Source organism: Diadema setosum, chromosome 19, assembly GCF_964275005.1.
Source record: "Diadema setosum chromosome 19, eeDiaSeto1, whole genome shotgun sequence".
NCBI lineage: Eukaryota > Metazoa > Echinodermata > Echinoidea > Diadematoida > Diadematidae > Diadema > Diadema setosum.
This window is the reverse complement of record NC_092703.1, coordinates 28,058,413-28,083,398: the sequence shown is the minus strand read 5'-3', so window position 1 is coordinate 28,083,398 and position 24,986 is coordinate 28,058,413. Positions and strand designations below refer to the sequence as shown.

The following is a 24,986-nucleotide window of genomic DNA, read 5'->3' as shown; positions in this document are numbered from 1 at the left end:
GTTTCTCCGGTGACCTTCGTCCTCAATATTTATTTTGTATATCTTTCGCGTGACTCGGATGTGGAGTACAAATAGATTATACAAACATGGAAATGTATAGACCTATTTTTATACATGCAAATTTCAGTGACGTACAGGAAATAGATTGTTCAGTTTTTATTTCAAGCATCATATTTTGTTAAAGGACTTGCTTTGAGTGGAAATGAGGAAACACCCCCATGGAACTGATTATGCAAATATTTTTTTTCTTTTAAAGATTGGGTTAAGTTGTTGTGCTGCTGGCCATAAATCTAAAAGGATGAAATAACAGATTCAAGCCCTATTGATCGTTGATATTTATTATGTAGGCCCTAGTATATTGGCTGAAAAGTTTAGTGGACTTTGGTACGTGAGAAAGCAAACAATGACAATGGAATGTAAACTAAAAACTGGTTCAAATTACACCAGCTCGAAAAGAAGTCAAGCAACCGCTTAAAGGACAAGTCCACCGTCATAGACATGTGGATTGAGTGAAGGCAACAATATGAGTAGAACACATCAGTAAAAGTTAGAGGAAAATTGGACAATCGATGCAAAAGTTATGAATTTTTAAAACTTTTGTGTTGGAACCGCTCGATGAGGAGACTACTACGGCTCGTGATGTCATATGAGTACAACAGTATAAAGAAAATGTAAAGACAATTCAACATATTTTCACTTTTTTTGCATAATAAAAGAGCACTTGACTTACCTCTTTCTAAAGGCAATGGGAATAATATTATCCATAACATATTATATCAGTAACGAGTCGGTTACAGCTCGTTATTCCGATGGTTCGTTATTCCGAAGGCTCTTTATTCCTAAGATTCGTTATTCCGAAGGTTCATTGTTCCGAATTTCATTTTCGGATTAACCAATCTTCGGAGTAACGAACCTTCGGAATAACGCCACAAATTTTCGGATTAACGAACCCTTTTTCATTTTCGGATTAACGAACCTCTAGGTATAGGGAATTTGCGCGTTTCGGATTAACGACCCTTCGGAGTAACGAACCTTCGGAACAGCGAACCTTTGGAATAACGAACAGCACCCAACGAAGGTTAAGGGAATGTGTATTTTTTTCAAAAGATGAAATTTTGTGAAATTCTCTTTATATTTTCCTTATATTGTTGTACGCATGTGACATCATTTACACTGCAGTAGTCTTCTCATCCAGCGGTGACTGCACAAAAACTTCAAAAATTCATAACTTTTGAACGGATTGTCCGATTTTCCTCAAACTTTCAATGATGTGTTCTACTAATATTGCTACATTCTCTCAATCCTTATGTTTATGAAGGTGAACTTGTCCTTTAAAATGACAGTCCTTTTGTATGATTTTTTTTTTTTTCGGCTGAATTTTGAATTGCTTATTTGTTAGAAGATTGTTTATTTAATTCGTAAATGGAATTACTGACATAATGTACTTTCTTTCTTTGAATCATGTACATTTGTAATCCAGATGTTGTTACGGAGTTTAAATTGGACTAGAAAAAGACCATCAATAACCACTAATAAACCAGCTTCTTAGTCAGGTGTATGATCGGTTAAAAATTGAATCCATCTTGTTGAACTTCCCTTTATCTCAATCTTCCATGAAGTGTCAATACAATATGCATCCATAACAATGTTTTTGTGATGTTATTGAAAAGGCGTTTGATTCGTGTATGGAAATGTATGAATTTCGTGTCATGTTTTATATGTTGTTGATCATTGCTATTCATAGGTGCCCATGTATATTTTATTATATCATTACATAATGTATAAGTCATCATTATCAGAGTATATTATCTACTATATTATATATCATATGATTATTATGTATCATATATTGTATTTTATATCTTATATTATGTCTTATTGATAACTGATGAACAGATACAACAAAACGCCTTTATCGTTCTTGTAGATGTCAGGTGGATTCTTTGCTGATTCCGCAGCTATGAATTAAGGGCACAGTGTAACACAGTGTGAGCATAGTTGTATAAACACACCGTGAAATCTCTTCACACTGTTAAATTCGAGCGTTAGAAAATTTATACAACAATTTCAAAAAGATAAAACGTTGGTCATCGTATTCTCAAACTTTTAGGGGTTGCTATCAGCTCTTCCAAAACCTAACAGGCAAACTCCTAATGGGTTAGCCGAATGAATTATTTTGGTCTAAAAAGTCTAATGATCGCAGGTTACTCAAGTACATTCCTGAGTCCTACAAAAATTCGTCATGATATACTGTTGAAGTGGAAACTGCGGCATATAACGATCATCGTCAAGTTGACCTATAAAATAAGTTTGTTAAAATACACCCCCCCCCCCCAAAAAAAAAAGAGTGTAGTGTTACTATATATATACTCTTGGAATCAAACGGAGAGAACAAGTTACACGCGTTTTCTCAGTTAAGAGGTGAATAATTGTATACATATCAGTCTGGTGTAATAAAGTGATGATGTTCATTATACCTATAATACCCCGGTTATCTCACTGAGAGGCGAATTTTGCGAACGTAGGAGTAGGTTTCTTTGGGGTTTGAAAAAAAAAAATGTTAACGACAACGAAAACTGTTTGCGAATTGATGCGGCAACTGTTTACGAATGTGATCGTCACTGTTTACAAACCCCAACGAAACCACTTCGTCCGCTAACACTTGCTGCTTAGTGGGATAAGAAGTTTTCGTTTTGATTTGCAAGAAATTTTGAAAATCTTTATGTATTCTAAATCCTTCCTTTTGTCGAATTTGGTACATGTACACGGCAAAAACAATACAGTGTATGATAATGATTATGTTATGTGAAAAGTATTTGTGATAGCATCCCCATATCCATGCCATGTAAACGAGTAGGCAAAACTTCGAGTATCACTACGAGCATAGGTCATATCACTGCCTATATTATAATCAAGTCACATTGCACGGGAGTTATCACTCTCTTGCTCTCTCTCACTCTCACACACCCTCTTTTGCAGTCCGCAAAGAGATTTCCGAACTGTCACTGAGTGTTGATAGAAGATATATACAGCTTGTGAATTTTTTTCTTTCTTTGTTTGTTTTTGTTTTGTTTTGTTTGTTGTTGTTTGTTTGTTGTTTGTTTCTTTTTGTTTGTTTGTTTGTTTTTTGTTTGTTTTTTTTTTTTTTTTTTTTTGGGGGGGGGGGCTTTTTTGGTTGTTGCTGTTGTTCTGGGGGCCATTTATCGCACTGGTCTCACATCTGACTGTAGAGCTCACACATGTAAATATAATACAATGTCCCTGATTGCATCACAAAATCGTACCAAAGATACTAAAATAAATGAAGAAAAAATAATTAAAAATCAGATACTATGTAGTTTGGTTAAAAAAAAAATAAATAAATAGATAAATAAAAAACTGAACAGCTGCAGATACTGAGTATGAATTCCTCTACAAACTGCATTTGGGTTGGAAGATGAAGCTTTTCTGATGGAATTTTAAGGGGTTATTATTAATCTTGTTTGGGTGCCGCATGTACATTTTTTTTTTTTTTTTTTTTTTTGAGTAAAAAGAACTCGTAGTCTGGCTTTGCGAACCCTTCGACAGAGTTTGAGCTAACTAACCCCCTTGGAAATTTGATGGATGAAAGGATATATCTCAATTTTTTTCAGATTGCCGAAGATGAAACACCTCATTTTTCGCAGCTATTTTACAGATTTTGTTCTTTTAAATTGTGAATTATGTTTACCTGCACACGTCTCTACTGGAATGACGAAAAATATGTACATGCACCAATTGAACCAAAGAGGGCGTACGACCTATTTGCTGCACGGCTGCCGTTCCATGCATTGGATTGGATAAAGACATTTCTACAACTCTCTTTTCTTTTTATACAAAAATCTTATCTTGAGATGTCCATCACTAGTTTGAAGGCAAGAAATGAGTTATTCGTGAAATAGGCCCCACCGCAGTGCGCGTGCACCCGTGCGTTAGCAAGCAAGGCTAGGTTAGGGTTAGGGTTTAGGGTTAGGTAGGGTTGTATTTATGGTTAAATTGGCCATTAAATTAGTCAAGGGACATTAGGGAGTCCTTCCGAGAATAAAAAGTAGAAGACCAAAGAAAAAAACGGGAGAAAGGGAGGACGAACGATGCTATGCTGTGGAAATCGGCCCCACCGCCGTATGCATCTCGCGTAAACGCCGTTTGGTGGGGCCGCATTCACGAGTATCACGTATGTTACGTCTACACAGAAGCAATGGACAGCTTACGCGCGCAGCCATATTGTGCACATCCGCCGAGAGAGGGCTCACTTTATCATTCATAAAAAATACTTTGATTCGGGTTCCGTTCGAAACCGATCAAATGAGCGAGGGTGGTGACTCAAGATCTGACGTCATTAGAAAAACTCAGAGTGGTTTCCAAACATGTTTCAGAGAAAATCCAGAAGAGCAAGATATACCCAATCTCTCATAAAAATTAGAACGTTCCTAGCAAAACATTCAACTCGCAATGGGTCGACGTTTGAGGTCATGTCGCTGTCATGACGAGTTGGTCCCATGGGACACACAGAGAGGATCGTAATTACGATCAATTTTCAGCTTATTTTCTTCACTTTTTCGGTGTTTCGACGGGATTTTTCTGTGAAATGTGATGGCCTGTTTAACATTATTCAGGACATTCCTGTTAAGTTCATGTGGTTCCTGTTCATCTTAGAATTTTTTTGCGAATCATTTATTACCCTTGAATTTGACCTTGTGCACTGCTCAGGGCAGTTCGATTTACACTTTACGGCAAATCAAATATATGGTCACCACACGGGCCGCGGCGACACGGGCGGCGCGGGTTACTTTACAGTCGACCGCCGAGCCGAGCGCCGCGGGCCGGGGCCAGAGGGGCGGGTGGTGGCCAAGGTTACGGAAGGATTGTGCCAGTAATTCATCCCACGAACTCCTGTACCGGTACATCGTGCTACTACTGTTACAATCAAAACTTCCACAAATGAAAAACGACTTGACTGTACAGCTAACAGGAGAGAACACATAACTTTTACAAAGACTGCACAGTTCACTTTGCACACCAGTGACAGTGCACAAAAGCCAAGCGGACAACACTATTTATATAGCACTGCTAAGGCAGTCAGATGTCTGTCCATCAGTCGCCATTGACTGCTCATCATTTCAACCATGTTCATTACCATTGCACCATCAGTTGACAGAAAAAACAAAACATTAGTTTGCCAACAATTTCATTTGAGAGAGCAGTAAAGTCCAGGCTGACTGACCAGCACTGACTTGAAATCTCGCAAAGTGTCGAGGCAAAATTAATCTTGACACATTTAGCATTCAGCAGTCTCAAGAATTTCTCTGTTGTCTTTGTCACGACATTGTGATTAGTGTTAATTGTAGCACGCCCTATTGAAACATGTTGATCACCTTGTTTTTATTTCATTTTTATTGCTATTGTTTAATTATCAGCTTTGTTGAAAAGTTTCAATTGATAGCCCCCCCCCCCCCACTCATAAAGCGCTCATTCAAGTCATGTTGAAGTCTTCTAAATATGTGTGCACTGCAAGCATAGTATCCACAGTTCAAGACTTAATTGTTCAACGCCATCACACAGCAGTACTTTACTACCTCTACATATATTTACATCTGCACGTTTCGTTGCTTTGCTCACTGAAAACAACAACAAAACAAACAACCTCACCCACATCCATTGCACCAACTGCATTATTTAGTACCGGTACATGTTTTAGCATAAATCTGTACATGTACTTCCTTATTCAAGTAAGAAGGAAATTACATCTGTGCAGCAGCTAATTTTTTTTTTATGAGCAGTGGATGGAAAGTTAACATACATCACTACCTGTAGCTGAATACTCTTTCAGGTCGTGTAACACTGTTGTTTGTGATGTTGAATTCATTAACATTGATAACTGATTAAAAAAAATAAAAAAGTAAACCACATGCACTCTGTCACTTTCTTGAGACCAAAATGATATTCCAACAGTCCCTATATTTAGTACTGTAAATGAATGATATTCTCCATTGCAGGCAGCAAAAAAAAAAAAAAAATATGAAAATGTTTGCAAGTCTCAGCATCACACCAAATTCATGTCACTCTCTACTAGAATGACTAGTACCACTACCATGGTACCTGCAATATTTTTATGTCAAACGCATTCTAACTCTGGCATAGCTTAAAACAGAAAAAATACAAATAAGCAGCTAGAAGTGTGGGTGGATGATGACCATAGCCTGAGGTTGCTACAGTACTCTCGTTAGAATACAGTTGCAACATTACATGTACTGGCTCTTTGTTGTTGTTTTTTTTTTTTCTTCCAGTCTTCTTGTGTTATTTTAGTCATTTGTTGGGTTACAAGAAAACGATGTAACCCAAGAAAGACATCCCAAAGACGTCCTTGCAGAACGCAAGTCCACCACAGCGACAAATATGAGGTGACAAGTGCTTATGGTTGAATATTATGGACAGGGTGTTCTCTTATATGTATGTTACCGAGTATTGTAGTAGATACTTTTCACACTTAAGGGTCATGGGCACATTTAATTTATGTGCACCTAAAAAATATAAAGCACTATATTTTCATTCTTTGTTGTTGTTTTTTTTCAATTAGCAATTGATTGCATCAATGTCATATTTTGTCATTATATCATCATTGGTAAACAATTTCACCTTGCCCATCATCATTGTGTTGGAATGAGTGGATATAAACATTGCAAAAGCTGAAGGCAAATGTGCAACCATACTGATAATAGGCCCTACTCACAAATATCACATACAGTATATAATATAGACGAATCTATATCAAATCTACCTATTATGTACTCCTTTTCCAATTTCTTGAAGGCATTTGTATAGGCTTAAATCCACAAAAGCATGCCTGAACCACCGTTACCAGGTCCATGGTATGGAGACTTGAAGGTAATTTAGTAAGGTTATAGAACATCGACGCCTGGACAGATATTACAAATTGCCTAAACTGATAAATCTTAAAAAAAAAAAAAAAAAAAAAAAAACATTCATATTTAGAAGCTAGTACTGGTTATCCAGACTACATACACTACAGTACACAGTTATCCCAGAGCAAAATTGTACATAAAGTGAGACTTTAGCAGCTTAGATTCAGACCCTCTCGTAAGCAAGCCAAAGCAGTATCCGACTTCACACAGAACTTTCATGTTTTAACAAAACCTTATTAACCAAGGAACCATGCAGCAAAGGATGCATTCTGCACAAAAACCAGCCTAACCTACAAAATAGCACGACATAACGCAGTTGCCATAGGCATGCGCCAAAATGCACGTTCAAGCGTCAAACAACGAACGATGTGGGACTGAATCTCTGCGCCTACGCACAAGGCGGAAGCGCGAGCGCCACTCCGATAAAAATAAAATTCTGCGGCTCTTACATCGGGAAAGTATCTTGTATTTTTCCCCTAAAGGGAAAAAAATGTAATACCAAGTGCAATCTATCTAAAACGTTATTACACAAAAACTAACTTCACCGGAGATCATAATCATGTCACCTCGATATCCCCCAAAATTAACGCTAGCAACACAATAGCTCTGATTTTAGTAGCCCATCGGGCTCACGAGACGCTATTATACCTCTTCTTTAGGAGAATGGGTAGATAAGCAAAAAATTCTAAGATGGAAACCGATTGCACGAAACAGGCAGGCATGACCTCTTTCATTCAAATCCAAGAGGAATAAATATAAAAAAATCCCAAAAAATGTTATTTATACTATTACGATGACGTAAAAATAATTGACATAAGTTGATATTTAATGCATGAAATTAAGGGTGCAAAAATAACTACTTATATGGAATTATTAGTGAGATTTTGCAACTATGACTGGAGTGTTTTAAAGACATGAATATGTATGAAATGAAGATACCTATACTTTCCACCCTTTTTTGTTTTTCTTTTATTTAGTGCTTATTCAATATAGGGGTAATTAAAAATGCAGGGATCATAAACGATAAATTGTTTATGCTATCAAGGTCGATTACGTCACAATCAATAATGCCGCGGCCCGTAATTTGTCCCTGCCGCGCATACGTGGTATTATACTGTGGAAGAAAGCCCCACCGCCGTGCTTATCTACCGATGAACGCCACACGGTGGGGCTGAATTCACGAGTATAAACAGGCGTGCCGCCGTAGTATTTGTACGCACACGCAGTGGTGGGGCCTATTTCACGAGTATGCCAGTTATTTTGCGGTATTTTCTTGGAATACGTAGTACGTCTATATCTAGTTTGTATTTCAGACAGCTGTTTTCAGATTAGGGAGTTTCGATCAAAGGAATAATGGATGCTCAGTCCCACATGTAGTCTTTCGTGCACAGTGCAGTGGTGATGGTGGGGCCTATTTCACGAGTATTTTATTCCCAAAGCAATTTATGACTGCCTCGCATTTCTAGTTAGTACCCAGTTCTAGCATGAAATTGAAGAATGACTGACTATAACCCCGGCGCGGGGCGCTGTAACGGTACGTGTTGGGCCCGCTGCTGCTGCGGTTAGACTGACGACAAACATTATGACCGTGGACCGTTCAATGAATCATTTTAGCTTCTAAACTAGATAATCAGATAATCGTGCGTGTAGAGTCAAGAGTTGTCTTGCCGAAGATGCCTGCAATCAACAGGTTGATTATCATGGCACCAGGGAGGCAGACCAAGCTTGTTGACGTGTCCTGTGTTGACCTAGAATCTCTAGTGCTAGTGCTAGTGCTATTTACACTTTGCAATAATACAATTTTTCTTTTTTCTCTCTCTTTTTTTTTTTTTTTTTTTTTTTTAGAAATTGCCCAATGATGGTTTGTTATTGGCTGTCTGTGTCTATTTCTAGACTAGTATTCCATACTAACTTCATACCTGCAGGCCTTCTATAAATTCAACCACTTACTAAGTAAGAACTCTTCAACAAGCACAACTTCCCAAGTCCAAAAACAGCAAGTCAAATTCAACCTGCTTCTTTCAGAGGCACTCTCAAACAGAAATTGTCAGATGCAGGCCTTAACATTCTAAACTCATTTACAATGATATTGATCCAGATTACATTGTATGTTCAATAGCAAACAGCAAAAAAAAGTTCAGATTCATTTATGCCAATTTTTTAGATTTTTCTGTCTTTTTATTGTTTCAAATGCTTCAAAACATTTTTGAAATCATTTAAAACAAACCCTGTTCATCTTATGTTTTAATCAGCGCAACATCGTGTCATTTTTGTTACATATATATGTATACATATATGTATAATTTTTACGCCATATGCGTGCATCATTCTAAAATACTTGACAATTGTGGGTTTTAATTTCCTGTGCCATCTTATCTACAAGTCCATTCTTCATCCTTAGCAGCCATCTTGAATAAGGCCCTGAAAAAAAAAAAAAAGTTTCGTGTTTTCCTGTAGTTGTTGTAAGGATGTGAGATAATAGTAACTTGTGACGATTTAATGGCTTCATCAGAGTGTATATGATGATATTGCTATACCCAGCTTTCACATCTTTAATTCTTTTAATGTTCACACTCTTCAGCTGCAGGAATAAGCCATCGGCATCAGGAAAAAAAAAAAAAAATCAAGATGGCATTTGCCCAGCTAGTAATAGGTCCACCTGGCTCGGGCAAGACCACTTACTGCACGGGGATGAAGGAGTTTCTGTCGCAGACAGGGCGCAAGGTGGCGATAGTGAACCTGGACCCAGCCAATGACTTCCTCCCGTACCAGGCCAGCGTCGATATCTCGGACCTCGTCACTCTGGCGGACGTCATGGAGAAGCTGAGGCTGGGACCAAACGGGGGCCTGGTCTACTGCATGGAGTACCTGGAGAAGAACCTGGACTGGCTCAAGAACCAGTTGGATGCTCTCAAAGACCACTACCTCCTGTTTGACTGCCCAGGCCAGGTGGAGCTGTATACGCACCACAACTCAGTCAGGAACATCGTAACACAACTCCAGAAGTGGCAATTCAAGGTAAAGGGTGCTCTTGTAATAACAAACACAGTTATAATGAAATTTTGTAAGTAAGAATTCACATCCTCAAGTTATCTTTATATCTTTAAAATATACATTAAATGTTCGCCCGTAACAGAATTTTGGCATTATAACGAAAGAAAACTGCTAATCCTGAGGACTTTGACTCATTATAATGGGAGTCGCCTGTGACTATAATATCAATTTCATCTTTCTTCATTGATTTATGTCTAATGGCGTGTTGGTAATGAACATAAAACAACAACAACAACCAACAAACAAACAGACAAACAAAAACTAAACAAACAAAACAAACAAAGAACATGTAATTGGACTCTTCCTCTATTTCATTCGAACTTTTTCTCACACAGCTGGTCTCGGTCCATCTTGTGGACTCGCACTACTGCAGCGACCCAGCCAAGTTCATCAGCGTCCTCTTCACCTCCCTCTCGACCATGCTGCAGCTGGAGCTTCCTCACGTCAACGTCCTGTCCAAGATAGACCTGGTCGAGCAGTACGGCAGACTAGGTGAGAACATGTTAGACTGCATTATGGGGCATTGTTGTTGGGTCGTTCACTGCTACCACATAGGAAAATTTCCTGTTCCTATTTGTCAATTCCACATGAGAAAGACAAATGAATAAATCTCTTGCAGTTGATATCTGAGGCCAAAATTCATCTGGCAAATTAACTCTACTCTCCCACTTGCAGGCTGCCGATCCATTGTTAGTGATATCAATTGTTTGTTTTGCTTCATTTCACTCGTGTTGTGGCAGCTTTCAACTTGGATTTTTACACGGAAGTCCTGGACCTGGGCTACCTGCTGTCCCATCTGGAGGCGGACCCGTTCCTGAAGCGATTCAAGAAACTGAATGAAGCCCTCATAGGTGTGGTGGAGGACTACAGTCTGGTGTCCTTTCTCACTCTAAACATACAGGTTGGTTTGACAGAGGGACAGCTGTCTAGGTAGCCCTGTGATGTGTGAGTTAAAAGTGTAGATGGAAGGATGGGTAGATTGGTGCCTAGATGAGCCCATTATTGTTATTGCTGTTTCTGTTATTGCTATGGTCATTGTTATCATTGTCATGATTATTATTACTATTATCATTATCATTATCATTATTATTATTATTATTATTATTATTATTATTATTATTATCATCATCATCATCATCATCATCATCATTATTATTATCATTATTATCGTTGTTGTTGTCATCATCATCATTATTATTATTATCATTATCGTTGTTGTCATCATCATCATTATCATTATTTTGTACATTACTACATGCACATACAGATCAACATTCTTGATAGAGTAAAGGAGAATCACAGCTTGTCAAATGAGTGATTTTTTTTTTCTTTCAGAGTATGCCTTTTTATTTGACAACTACTGCACATTAAAGGAATGAATGCAAATTGTGAAAACTGAATTTCTAAATTGCATGCTGAAGAATTGGTTCAGACAATATTGTGAAAGTCAAGCCATATGGGACATGGTGCTGAGTATCCCTTCCACTCCCTAGAATTCAATGTGCATGCTTTTAGTGATATGGATAATTTTCTTTTTTTATCTTCTCATTTTGTTTTTTGTCTTCATGATTGACATACCGAATGTAGCAGATAGCTTCAACTTTATGTGCAAATTAGCATTTAGCTTTCACTGCAAGTGTACACCAACTCATTAGGAAGGAACTTGTCTTGCTATTGGGCGTGCCTGAATGATGAATGTGTACTGTACACCATTCCATCCAGATGTGTTATTACAGTGGAGATATGCACAGTCACAGTTTTCAGCAATTAAAAATACTGATCTTTCATAATTTTCTATTTACCTTTGTATCTATTTCTGTCTCCCAAAACCAGGACAAGGAGAGTGTCCTGCATGTTGTGAAGACCATCGACAAGGCCAATGGGTATGTCTTTGGGGATCTGGAGGAGCGTAACTTGCAGACGCTGATGTCATGTGCAGTGGGAGCCGACTTCGAGTTCTTCAAGTATCCTTTGTATGAAGCAGCTTGTTGCATGTGTTTTGCTGTAGATCTTTAGAATCTCTGCTCTTTATGCACCATCAAACGGTGACAATGTACTGCATCGTCCATTGCACAGCATTTTTTTTTTCATCAGTGCCGTGATTTTCATATAGATATAGATCCATCAAATAGAGAGAAAGAAAAAAAAAAATGGCATGCCAGACTTGATAAGCGACATGATCTTGTGGCAACAAATATTAAATCTCTTTTGCTCTGTCAATTTTTATTTCTTGTTCAATTGTGTATGCAAGTATGTAGTACATGTAACCTGATTCCCAGAGTGAAGAGAATTTTCCTTAACAGGTATGATACAACAGGACTGCCAGTGTTCAGGAGAAGTACATGGAGAAACCCGCAGCAAGCGCAGCCCCAGGTACAAGTCAAGATCAGATGGATACGTGACAGCATGAGAAGTGGGTGGATGCGCTTGTTCAGAATTGTGCTGCCATCGAGGGCAAACTTGAGTGAAATGCAAAGAACCGTAATCAAATGATGACGGCAGCAGTATCTTGATGGAATGAAAAATGTCCATCAATGCTATCTGTGCATCAAACTGCAGCAAGTGGCAAATAATCTGAGCATGTTTGCCTCCTTCTCTTGCTCCAGGGACATTCCAGGAATATTTGAGACGGTTGCATGGTACTGGATTCTTCATGATGACAGAGAGGATGGACAGGACTATTCCTTTGTGTCTGGTATACTGTACACGCCATATATTTAGCGAGTCTAAATTTTCGCGAATCGGGAATTCTCGGCAATATCGCGAGTGGTTAAATTCGCAAACTTGGAGGCCTGTATTGAATGGAGAAGTGTGCACGCGTACGTCACATTCACATCGGGATCAGAGTCAATATTTTTGTGTGTCTTTAATTTCGCGAATAGCACCTGACTCCCGAATTCGCGAAAATAAAAACCTCGCGAAATATTTCGGCGTATACAGTAATATAGATTTTCATCAGTTAGTGCCTGGAGATTTCTTGCCATGTCAACCTCTCCTCACAGAAAGGAAGTCATCAATTTCCCACTCTTTTGGGGAAGATAAGATTTGCAGAGTAGGGTGTTAGAGGGATGATTCAAACCAGGTGTAGAAACACACCCTCATTTTGACACCCCTATCAAGAGAGGAGCAGTGCGCTAAGTGCATGTACAAAGTAGTATCAACTCATTAGAAACACACATCATGGCATCCTTTGCAGGCATTAACCTTCACCTCAGTGTAACTAGACCTTTTTTAGTGGAGAAATACAGTATCTATGGAATTGAATGCATTGGTAAGCCAGTCCACAGTTACAGTATAATGTAAAGATCTGGTGGTATGGGTAGTAAAGCAGACTGATGAGATTTTCCCTTGATATATATTGAGAGACTTCAGATTGGATGTAATCATTATACCCCCGCCAAACGAAGTTTGAAGGGGGTATATAGGAATCAGCGGACGGTCGGGCGGTCGGTCGGGCGGTCGGTCCGTTGCAAATTTTGCGTCGTGAACTACTTCCTCAGTGCCAACACGCTCACATATTATGAGCCAAAATGATGGAAAATTTTGTGTTGCAAACTACTTCCTCAGTTTTTGCCCAATTTCCATGAAACTTGGTACAGATGTGTGCCTTTGGTTGTAGATGTGCAAGACGCATTTTTCGACAGTACCCGAAAGTACATTGCCATGGTAACGGCATATTAATGGCAGAAGATCAAGGAAAGATCTTGCGGATTTAACTACTTCCTCAGTTTTTTGACCAAAGCTTATGAAATGTTGTTTTGACCAAAGCTTATGAAATGTTGTTTGGCGGGGGTATAACCAGTCGCTGTAGCGACATTTCTAGTTTGTTCTTCTGCTGTACAGGTGTACTTCTTAGCTTTGATCCCATTGCCAATGTAAAAACAAAGCAAAAACCAAAACCAATGCAAGAATGAATCATTTTTAGTCTCTTTGTTATTGTTCGCCAAACACTTCAAAGAAATTATATCCTCAATCATCTACAAAAGAGAAGGAAGTCTTGATAGAATTTGACACAAAGTGTAAATTATCAGTATTTGCAGCTAGTATTGCAGCTTCAAATATCTTGATAATACTTGTGTTTTATACATTCTTAGGAAAAAATACACACTTCTTCTTTGAGGTTTCAGCAGAAGCACATTTTCATCATTGCTCTTGATGTGTTCTGGCCTTGTTCACACACATGTATAGTCGTCAATTTTTAAGAGTGTGGCTGGACCTGGAGGAGAACCATAAATTTATATATATATATATATATATATATATATATATATATATATATATATATATATATATAAATAAATTCATGGTTATCCTCCAGGTCCAGCCTCACTCTTAAAAATTGACGACTATACATTACCTGTATGATTCAGGTGAAATATGGATTGATAAAATGAATATGAATGTGTAAAAGGATTGAAAAATAAAAACAGTGAAAATATATTATGAACAGTCATGGAAGTTCGAATTGTACTTTGTGTAAGTGTCTGTGTGAAAAGTTGTTTATTGAACTTGATGTCACATGTAGTGTACCTAGCAAGCATACCAATTGAAGAATTGTTGATTTTTAAATGGACGATAACTCTGGTTAATCCAATTTGTACAGATTGAACTCAAAACATGAATGTACATGTATTATGTACAACTCACAACTGATGATATCAGTACTGTACAAGAAACTGAATAGCCCAGATACTAGTAACTGGCTAGACCACATACCAATGCACATCATAGCTCAACATCTGCTTCAATATATGTACATATGCAATGATTCCATTTGGGCATGGCAATCAATAATTATGTCAAACATATATGCCAGTACCTATTTCTGATTGTGCAGTCTTTGTCTTCAATGTCTTTTTTCCTCTGGTCTCCTTGAATCATGTTTATTATACAGCCTGTTTTTTGTTTTTTTGTTTGTTTGTTTTTTGGGGGGTTTAACTGTTTGTATGAAAATATACATTTGCAGTAGCCTAAATCTGCCTCTAGCTGTTTCTGTACACTTCCATTATTGTTCGTGTAGTTTGTCAAACCATAAATAATTAAATCATTTTCGAGGTGAGAATCTGCACCCCTCATTCACACGTGCAGCCAGGCGGTTAAACACTAGTGTTAATTCTTGCACACATCAACACCAAAATCATAACATAACTGAAAACAAGAATCAAACTCGATTACTCAGTAGAAAAATCTTCCATATGGTTAGGACAACAGGTCATAACAAGCTATCCATAGATGTAGAGCATTTAGCTACAAGAAATTTGTGGTCCCGGGGGCAGAGAATGTGACAATGGTGGGCGAGTTTCCTTATGCCGAGATTACGCAGTTCTTTTTACAGCACGTACGGACGCGTAGCGCGTGTGTTGTGTGTAAAAGGTTGTGTGTGTTGCCCGTTGCGAAAGCCATGCGCGGATATGGGATGCGTAATAGAACTCCACGATTCTATGTGTGTGGTGTGGCTTGGCTTTTGAATTTACCAGAAATTTGTACTAACCATGTCATCTTACCGGAAAGCACAAAAATCGGCTCAGAAGAGCCATCGGGAGAGATCGCAGGTCAGTTACGTTATTTTGTTTGAGCGCAAAGCAAATGCAGACGTTTTACTCGGAATTTGAAGGCTCTACTGCTGTTCATATGTTACCTTAGTCCCACACGTTTTGTTTACCGTTTTATACCAACGCAACGGCAACGCACTAGAAATTTACTTCTTCCTCGATCCTCCTCATCATTATTCAGCTTGTCATATTAATCATAATGTTAATGTACCAAAACATACAGTAGACAGTATATTCTTCATAACAAATACTTCAACAAGTAAACCTGTGCTTTTGCCAGTTAAGTTTTTATGACGATAAGACCATTATTTTATTGAAATTTTCTTTTTTTTAGTCAAACTGCGAAGAGAATTGAGGTCTAGAAATCTAACAATTGATTATGAATGATATGGTGGTCTAGCATTTAATCATGATCTACTAGAATCTAGAGGTATAGCTACACCAAGTCAGTGCCACCACAGTGTCAGTACCACCACAACCACCTGTGCTATAGCCTGTTGTGTTGTACCTTCCTCATATTTTGTGTCACTTGTCTTGTGTATTCAAGAAGCATATTGTTATATTCAAAGCAAATAAGCATATTAGTATTCATTCAAGAAGCAGTTGTGTATTTAAAAAGCATGATAAAGTTATATTATTGGAATATCTCTGTGATAAAGTGATATTTGTGTATGTTTAATACGCATCAAGGTAAAAAAAACCACTGCACATTTTATGCACACACATGCTAGTGGAAAAAAATGTCTAATGCCTAATGAGGCAAAGTCTTTGGCTGCCATCAAGGGCATGTCCGATGAGCCCCTGCATAGCCATCAGCATCTAAGGAGTGAGATTAGGACTAAATATTGTTGGACAGTATCCCTGAAGAAGAGGAAGAAGAGGAAGGGTTATGGCAATGCCCTAGTGCTCGTGCTTACTCAGAGTAGAAACTAGTCGTAATAACCATTACTTCTGTTCAGACTTGACCAAAAGATCAGTCTGTATTTTATCAGTGGGGATATGTTCCGCAGAGACTACATCGTACACTATCTGGCTTCGTGGAACCTGCCTTCAGAGGAGGACCATGTAAAGTCAAAAGATGTCATAAACTCCTCTGGATCTAGATGGATTTTTCTGTCTATGTTCAGACTTGCTTGCACTGCAGCTTGTTGTAGAATACTAGTAAGACTCATAATGACAGAAATATTCGTGGCTAGAAATTTTTGCAAATGGGAGCCAACACCCTTTTCCATGGCATTATTGTTTTTTTCACAAATTGCCACTGGTATTCAATGCACTTCTGTATTAAAAGATGGAAGGTTCATCATTTTAATTTGGCAAGAGCCAAGATTCACAAAATTAAAATGCATGCAAAAGTTCTTGTCTACACTCAATACATTGAGTGACAGTGACAATTTGCAGAGATCCCATGCCACTAAACAGGCACTTGGCTCCAATTTGCGAAAATTTCATACCGCAAAAATGTTTAAAATATCTTGCTTTGCAGTAGTACGGACAAGAACTTTCACATGCATTTTAATTTTTGCAAATGTTGGCTCGTGCAAAATTTGCAAAATTAAGATGGACTAGTAAGAATTTTTTTTGTTTTACTGTACATGTACTCTGCTTATTTTACTGCAGGTAAATTAACCATGAATTCATTCTCTTAGATTAACCTTATTTTTTGCAATGTCCCTGTCAGGCAAATGCAGCCCTCATTAGATTATTTATTTTTTTTCTCTTTGCAGCCAGCAAGTCGAGCAAGACTTGGATTGCTTGAGAAGAAGAAGGACTACAGACTTCGTGCAAAGTAAGATGGGATATGATTGATATGCTGGCTTTTTGTTTTGTGCTAATATTGCTCGCTTTGTCAAGACCCTCAAGTTTTTTGTCATCAGTTGTTAATGCCACTATATTGTTTTGAACCAATCAAATGTTATGTTTGCAAATTATTCTGTTTACAGGTAACATATGAATTCTCTGCCATTATCCCTAGATTTAGCAGTGGAGAAGCAAAAGTGACAGATAATCTCAATTACCCCTGTACAGGTTTTCATGGAGTTCTTTATGGATGCAGTCATGCTAAGAGTGTATCTTGGTAAATAGTGCAACATTGTGTCTCTGTCCATTATTCATGTATCAAATGGATGTGTACCAAACAATTACCATGTGCAGTGATAGTCCATTGAAGTTTAAGGTTGCAAAAAGCATGTTGATTCATGTCACTTTTGTAAGTTCTTTTGCCTGTGCAACAAAATATAATTTTGCATTGGAAGTCAAACAGTGTAAGATGATTCAAGATTTTTTTTTTTTTTTTTCACAGCATTATGTTGCTGACTAATGAGAACGTGTACAATGACTTTATTCATACAGTCCATCTCTCCAACTGTGAACTACATGTACCAACCCTTTTAGATAGACAAAGACAAAGAAGTAGTGAGGATCCCTCAAAAGTTTGAAAAGTGTCCTGCACTGAATTTGTCAGTATTGAAATGGGTAAAGTCCACAGATTAAAACAAACTCTGCTCATATTCCAGGGACTATCACCGCAAGCAGGATGCTCTGAAAGTGCTGAAACGAAAGGCTCTGAACAAAAATCCAGATGAATTCTACTACAAGATGATCAGCTCACAAATGGTGGTAGGTATCTAAAGACAGTCATTTCTTTCTTCCTTTTTTTTTTTTTTTCTTTAAAGGGGATGGCTAGTAACTGATCAGTGGGAATCAGTGGGAATGCTGGGGATGATTGTTCCAATCCTTGTGGGATTCATTTAAGAGTACATTATGTATCTATTGTTGTGTGAAAATTATTTGCTTCAGAATGGTCTCATATTCAAGTAATGTGCAGTTCAATGTTTCCAGGTTAGCGTGACTGTACAGTGATGGGGTGATTAAACTGCTTATTACCTGAATATGGGACCACATTGAAGCAAATAATTTTCACACAAGAATAGATATATAATGTACTCTTAAACGAATCCCACAAGGATTGGAACAATCATCCCCCAGCATTCCCACTGATTCCCACTGATCAGTTACTAGCCATCCCCTTTAAATCATGATTGTATTGATATGTTCCTGAGTGGATGTACAATGTATATTTCGTGCACATACTTAATGAAAGAAATTACCAAAACAAATCAATTTAAAATCACACCTCAAAGGTTTTTGTTGTGTGTGTGTCTGCCAGGCTACATTTGTATGCTGCTTTGAATTTTGTGTAGGAATTAGGCATTTTATATACCGGTACATGTAATTCTTTGATCCACCAACCAGTAATGTCTAAAGGTGTCAGTGTAACTGATCACTTGCCACCTTTATGTTGTAGTATCAAGATGTACTGGGCATACCAGGTAATTTCTTTGCAAAACAGAAGGAAAAAAAAAAGGAATGGAAATTTATAGTGTATTGGCAATGTACTTTTTTTTTCTTTCTTTTTTTTTAATTCTCGCATTTCTGTGTTTTTCATGCCTCTGTCTATGTTGGGTAACAGAGGCATTCTTTATGTAAATACTTTCTGGTTTTCTTTCCCTTTTAGCCCCAGATATCACTAAACATTTACTCAATTCAAGTGATCCAGTGGACTAAATCATTACTTTGCTTTGTTCATTTTGAAGAAAAGTTTGTCAGTTACAATACATGTCATAGAAATGCCAACTGCTTCTTTTGCTGCTATTGCTGCAGTAATTGATCTGTCCCCCCCCCCCCCCCCAAAAAAAAAAAACAAAAACAAACAAACAAACATACTCTCAGTCTCTTTCCAAAATTGTATTACTACGCAGGAAAGGTATACTGCTTTCCCACCAAAAATATGCCTTTTCAGCCCTTAAAATATTGCAGTGCTGTTTATAAGGTTGGTATTACTGATGCAGGTATGAAAAGCAATTCAAACTAGGTTGCATTTATTAACTAACCCTGTGCATGTGTTCCCTGAAAGATATGTTTGATAATTCTGTTTATAGTATGCCATGAAGGTGAATCAGTTTTGCTCTCCTTGTGTGTTTCCAAGGATGGTGTTCACACAAAGCGGAGGAAAGCATCAGCAGTGACAGAGGAGCAGATGAAGATGATGGAAACCCAAGACCTGAGATACGTCAACCATAAGCTCAACATCGAGTCAAAGGTAATGAGGCAGTACTTTGTGATGTGGAAAGGTTCACTTCTTACCATGGTGTCGCAGATTCAGCTCATTTACAGTGTATAAGCTTGATGATGAGCACATTCTATGGGATGTCTTCTTGGTGAAAATATAATTTCTGATGACCCTGATCTCCCTATCTGTCAAGTTGTTACAGATATTTGAAAGTGGATGACAACCTTCATTTGTTTCTTACTCTGTGAGGTGACTCTTAAATGTGTTGTCTTCATTAGCAGAGAAGGAGCAAACAGATGTGAAAGTTGCTCAGTATCATAAATTGAGTGAGGATCATCCAATGCTTTTGCTGTGCCCAGTAACCTATTTTCCTCCTGACAGTACGTCTGTTTGATATCTTTAGTCTCATTCTTGTTTTTTCCTCAGAAAATTGAGAAGTTGAAATCCGGTCTACATATGTTGGGAGAAGCTGAAGCCAAGCCACGCAACAAGCACATATTTTTTCTGAACTCTGGAAAAGAAGGTAGGCAGTTTAGCCAATATATGTGAACATTTCCTCCTTTTCGGACTTTTATACCAAGACATGTACAGTTTGGACTCACATCATTCAATTTATCTTTTAGTGGAAGAGGAAAATGCATGCAATGACTTTGAATGTCAACTCTGGTCGGTCATAATTTTTAAGTCCAGTGGCTGTTAAAGGTAGGGGATACCTTTTACAGACCTCCCAAAATGCAGCAAAACATTAAATATAAACCTCGGGGGACTTTCTTAGGCCACTGCTTAGAAATTTGGAAGTCAAGAGTTATCTAAAATTTGAATAATGCACAAAACTCAACTACTCACTTGTTCTGTGTGTCAGCCACACTTAAGCCTTTTTGTTGCATTCTTCTGTATTTGTGATCTATAAACACAAATCTAAAAGTACAAGAGCTGATGTAATAACATATAGAGTGTGTGGCAAGAATGTATATAGAAATGTTTGTAAGTGTTGATGAACTTTCTTCACAAAATATACATGATGGACACACATGCAGTACATGGGTCTGCAAAGGTAGCCTAGTAATGTACTGGAATTTACGGTGAGCCCTGACAACAATTCAGTTCAAAATCTAATGGTCAAAAAAATGTTCTAAATGTTACCTTCCACTTTCAATACTTTATGGAAGTTTCTAAAATTATACTCTCTTCAACATACCACTGTATTTATACAACTCTTCATTTAAGGCGTGCAAATGGGATTCCCTACCTTTAAAGGTAGTTTTATTATCCATGAGGCTGAAATTCTCTCTTCTTGAGATGCAAGCCTCCTTCAGTAGGAGTCAATGTTTTTGTTATTGCTTTTTTAAATTTTCATTCTTTTGGGGGCTAGAAGATAGTCCTTTGAGAGCAATTCTTCCTCATTCCTCTCATCAAAGTTGTTCTTGTATTCACTTTGTTATGTTTTTCTCTCTCTGGTTACTTGTGATAGTATCTCAGCCATTTCATAGTCATTTCTAAATGTTTGCCATCTCCTTTGCCTCCAACTGACAGCTACAGACATCGACCTCGCCAAACGCCTGGACACCCATCCAGCCCTCCTGCACCGCACCCACAACCGCCCCACCACCAGCATGCTGTCCGACCCTGCCATGATAGCGGCCATGGCGGGCGGCGCAGGGGAGGGGCCGAGCTCATCTGGAAGTCTCCAGGTAATTTCCTGGCCAGAAGATGACCTAGTGCCAGCAGTGAAGAATGTTGCATCACCTCATCTTTTTCATGGATCAGCTTAAATCTGACCTAGGCCCATTTGCATAAAATTATGATAACTTTACCACCAACCTTAACTCTGGAGTCAATAGTAACCATCAGTGATTTCTTGGCTTGGATTGGTTGTGAAATAATGCTGCTATGGCAGTTGCCATTGATTTCAGAGTTACCATAGTTTTATGCAACAGGACCACTATTTTGCAAACATGCTATTTCTCTTGTTCAAAATAATGAACTGTTGGAGATATGTTAAGGAACAGCAGTGACAATTGCAAATTCACAAATTCACATAGGGCCTTTAGTGTTGTCAGAGAAACCAAAAGACTACCAAGACTTTGAGAGTGTTTCTTTGTCAGTAGTGAAATTTGCAGGTGGTAATACAAGAAAACTCTATATTTCTCTATGTACAATTTGATGTCTGAGAATAGAATATTGGGTATGTGATTTTTTTGATAAAAATGCAAGCAATATCTCAGTTGTAAAAGACAGAGAATGAGAAGAAGTTATTGAATGGAAATTTCAACAAAAAAATATTTTTTCCTGTGTGCATTAGACTCTTCTTTACAAGTATGATGGGATGAGATATGGCGCAGTGAGGAGTAATGTACATGTAAAACCAGAAATTCTTTTTTGTGAATTGTCTCTGGCATTTAATGTGCAATTTACTTGCGTGATTCTTGGCTCCCCATCAATGAAAATTCCGTGCACGCAAAGATTTTGTGGTTTTACAGTACCAGGTTCTGTCTGATAGTAGATGGGTATGTGGAGGTCTACAACTACGACACGCTACAACACGCATTTCCCGGAGTCACTTGCCCGAGTATACTCGGGACTCGTCCTCAACTGCTTAACCTGTTGAGGACGGGCTGATTTTGCTACAACACACATTTCCCATAGTCACTAGCCCGAGTATACTCGGGACTCATCCTCAATGGGTTCATCTGTTCGTACAAGCATTGCCTATTGCCCGTCTGTATACCGTGCTCACTGTCAACTTAATCTGGCTTCATTGTTTCAGGTCCTTGGCCGAGAGAAGAGTAAGCAGTACCAGGAGTTGGGCCAGAGGATCGAGAGGGAGAAGCAACTCAGAATCATCGCTGACAAGATGGCCGCCAAGAAACACAGCAAGGTGAGCTGGATTTGGACAGAGTCTTGGTATGACTGTTCTTAAAACTGAAGCTTCCTTACTGGTACTGGGAAACCTAGTACCAGTAATGGCGAAATTCTGTGTAAGGTATTTCCTTTACTTATATGTTGAGTCGGGAGATTAGTGTTTCACAGTGGATTATACAATATCTGGTGCTGAGTGGTCAACTGCATGTTGTCTATGACAACATCATGTAAGGAGGAGAAAAAAAAAAACACAAACAAATTGAATATGAAGAAATAAGTCCAAGAGATCAGCAGAATCAGAAATATGAGAAATGATGACTGTGTTTATCGAGTAGCATCCTTTGAACGTTGCAGTTCATTGTTGAAATTTTTACCTGGGATAAAGTCTACTGTACATATGGCGGTGTGATTGACGCAAGTTCAGTTAACCTCCTTACTTCACACACTATGAAAATTGTTCATACTCTACTTAAATTGCAGGAGCTTTTTCAAAATCATACTTAAAATGTTCAGAGGAATGTAGAGTATATAAGCCACTGTCATTAACCTGATATAAAATATCAGAACAGAGTAGAAATTCTGTCTACTTCTCACTCTCATGCAGCTGTGTAAAGTTTGCATGTTGTGTATGGCCATTATTTGTTTTTGTTTTTTCAAACCCATCTGGAGATCATATATTATTTAGGATCAATTTGCTGTTTTTCTTTGCAGGAAAAAGCTCGCAAGGAACTTATCAAAGAGGAGACACCAGAATCAGCACCTGTCTACAAATTCCACACCCAGCGCAAGAGATGACACAGCTCAGAGGGATTTTTTTTTCTTCCTTTTGATGAACATTCAGACATCATAGTCATGTGGACACTTGCTTGAATTCAGCAGGAAGGACTGGTCGAAAACATTGCTAGGGTGACTGCCTATATGCTGTGGGAAAATGTTCTACAGTGTGAAAGCTTGGGGATACAAATATCATCAGTGTGAAGATTTCAGGAATATGTCATGCAGCATTATTCCCCAATGCAAATTCAAGGCAAATCATTTTTGAAAATCTTTTGTTCCACATGCTACTGTTAAATATTGCACAAGTATGACCAAGATGACTACTTCAAGCCCCACCCCCATATCCTATTAGATCCTCTCCTTTTTTTTTTCACTTTCTTTTCAAATGTCTTTGCTTTCTACACTTTATATTTCACAGTGGTTATATTTCGTGAATTTCACAAGTCCGGCTGATAGTTACAACATTAAAAACATAGTAATATACTGTATACTGCAAATGTTTTGTGAGGTTTTTATTTTCGCATATTTTATGAGTCAGATGCTTTTCACAAATTTAAAGTCATGCGAAAATATTGACTCTGATCCAGACATGAATGTGACGTGTGTGCATACATTTCTTCCTTTAGTACTGTACTCCATGATCGTAAATAAACCAATAACCAAATCGTCGGAAAGTCCCAATTTGTGAAAATCAGACTCGCTAAATATACAGTAATCATTGCCTGCCATATCACAGGTGCAGTGTGTTATCCTCTCAAAATAGGAGATTGCTTTAAAACCTTGCTTCTTGAAATTAGAGAATACTAACTTCACATTCTGTCTCTGTATCATGGATACAGTTCCTTTTGGAAAGGTTACTTGTTCTTGCTGGTTATCTGTGCTCGATACAATTATCCCTATTCTGTATTAAAATGTAATCCTAATACCATCATATAAATGCTCCTACCGTCATATCTCTGTTGATTTCTTGTGAGAAAAATCTCTATTACTGACAGAAATGAGTAAATTTCATACTTTCCTTTTCTCTTTTGGTGTGAGTTTAGAAAAAAACAACAAAAACCTGAGTGGGTAGGGAAGGGTAGCAGGGGTGATATAGTTTTGGTTAACATGGGACTTCGGGTTTCCAACTTTTTTTTTGAGTTAGTAAGAAACCTCTTATGAAACATGAAAGAGCATATCATTCTGAGAGGAATTCAAAGTTTTTTTGATGATGATTGGTTTTGAAATGGCTGAGATATCCAAACAAATTGATCCTAATAAAAGGTAGGACGCAACTTTTGTTGAGATCACTTTGTTTTACTTTGTTTTTGGATATCTCGGCCATTTCAAAACTGATTTTCATCAAATAAACTTTGAATTTCTATTTGAATGATATGCCATTTAACATTTTGTACATTTCTAAGAAGTTAAATCTGAATCCTCATCCCAGTCAATGTCTTACCGTCCCTCTAAATGCATGTACACAATTTCTTACGCAGTGCACCTCACACTGGTCATGAACACACACACACACACACGCACACAAACAAAAATCAAAGGTGATTGCATTCAGTTTTGTGGTTTTGTTGAGAGAACGCTGTGGGTGGTTTCAGGCTGCAGGGTTGAAGGTGCTGTATAAATAAAACGGTGTTCTTAGTGCTAATGTGCATTGAAGACAACTTTGTCCTCTCCTATGGTCTGCTGTGAAGTGAGGCTGTGACATCAAAGCAAAAGACAAGTGAAATTTGT

At 38.0% G+C, this 24,986-nt stretch overlaps 2 protein-coding genes across 2 annotated transcripts; both read left to right on the top strand.

The window, feature by feature from the left end:
• Positions 1–8,062: 8,062 nt before the first annotated feature.
• LOC140242564 (GPN-loop GTPase 2-like) lies at positions 8,063–14,217 on the top strand. The gene is made up of 6 exons (XM_072322307.1): positions 8,063–8,187; positions 9,523–9,959; positions 10,331–10,487; positions 10,736–10,896; positions 11,829–11,959; positions 12,313–14,217. The coding sequence occupies exons 2-6, from the start codon at positions 9,570–9,572 to the stop codon at positions 12,395–12,397; spliced, it is 924 nt and encodes a 307-aa protein (XP_072178408.1). The 5' UTR covers positions 8,063–8,187; positions 9,523–9,569; the 3' UTR covers positions 12,398–14,217.
• A 1,191-nt stretch (positions 14,218–15,408) lies between these two features.
• On the top strand, positions 15,409–24,340 carry LOC140242675 (probable U3 small nucleolar RNA-associated protein 11). The gene is made up of 8 exons (XM_072322434.1): positions 15,409–15,547; positions 17,275–17,336; positions 18,064–18,166; positions 19,536–19,649; positions 20,046–20,142; positions 21,153–21,310; positions 22,387–22,497; positions 23,193–24,340. Exons 1-8 carry the CDS (start codon positions 15,488–15,490, stop codon positions 23,274–23,276), a joined length of 789 nt encoding a protein of 262 aa, XP_072178535.1. The 5' UTR covers positions 15,409–15,487; the 3' UTR covers positions 23,277–24,340.
• Positions 24,341–24,986: the final 646 nt, after the last annotated feature.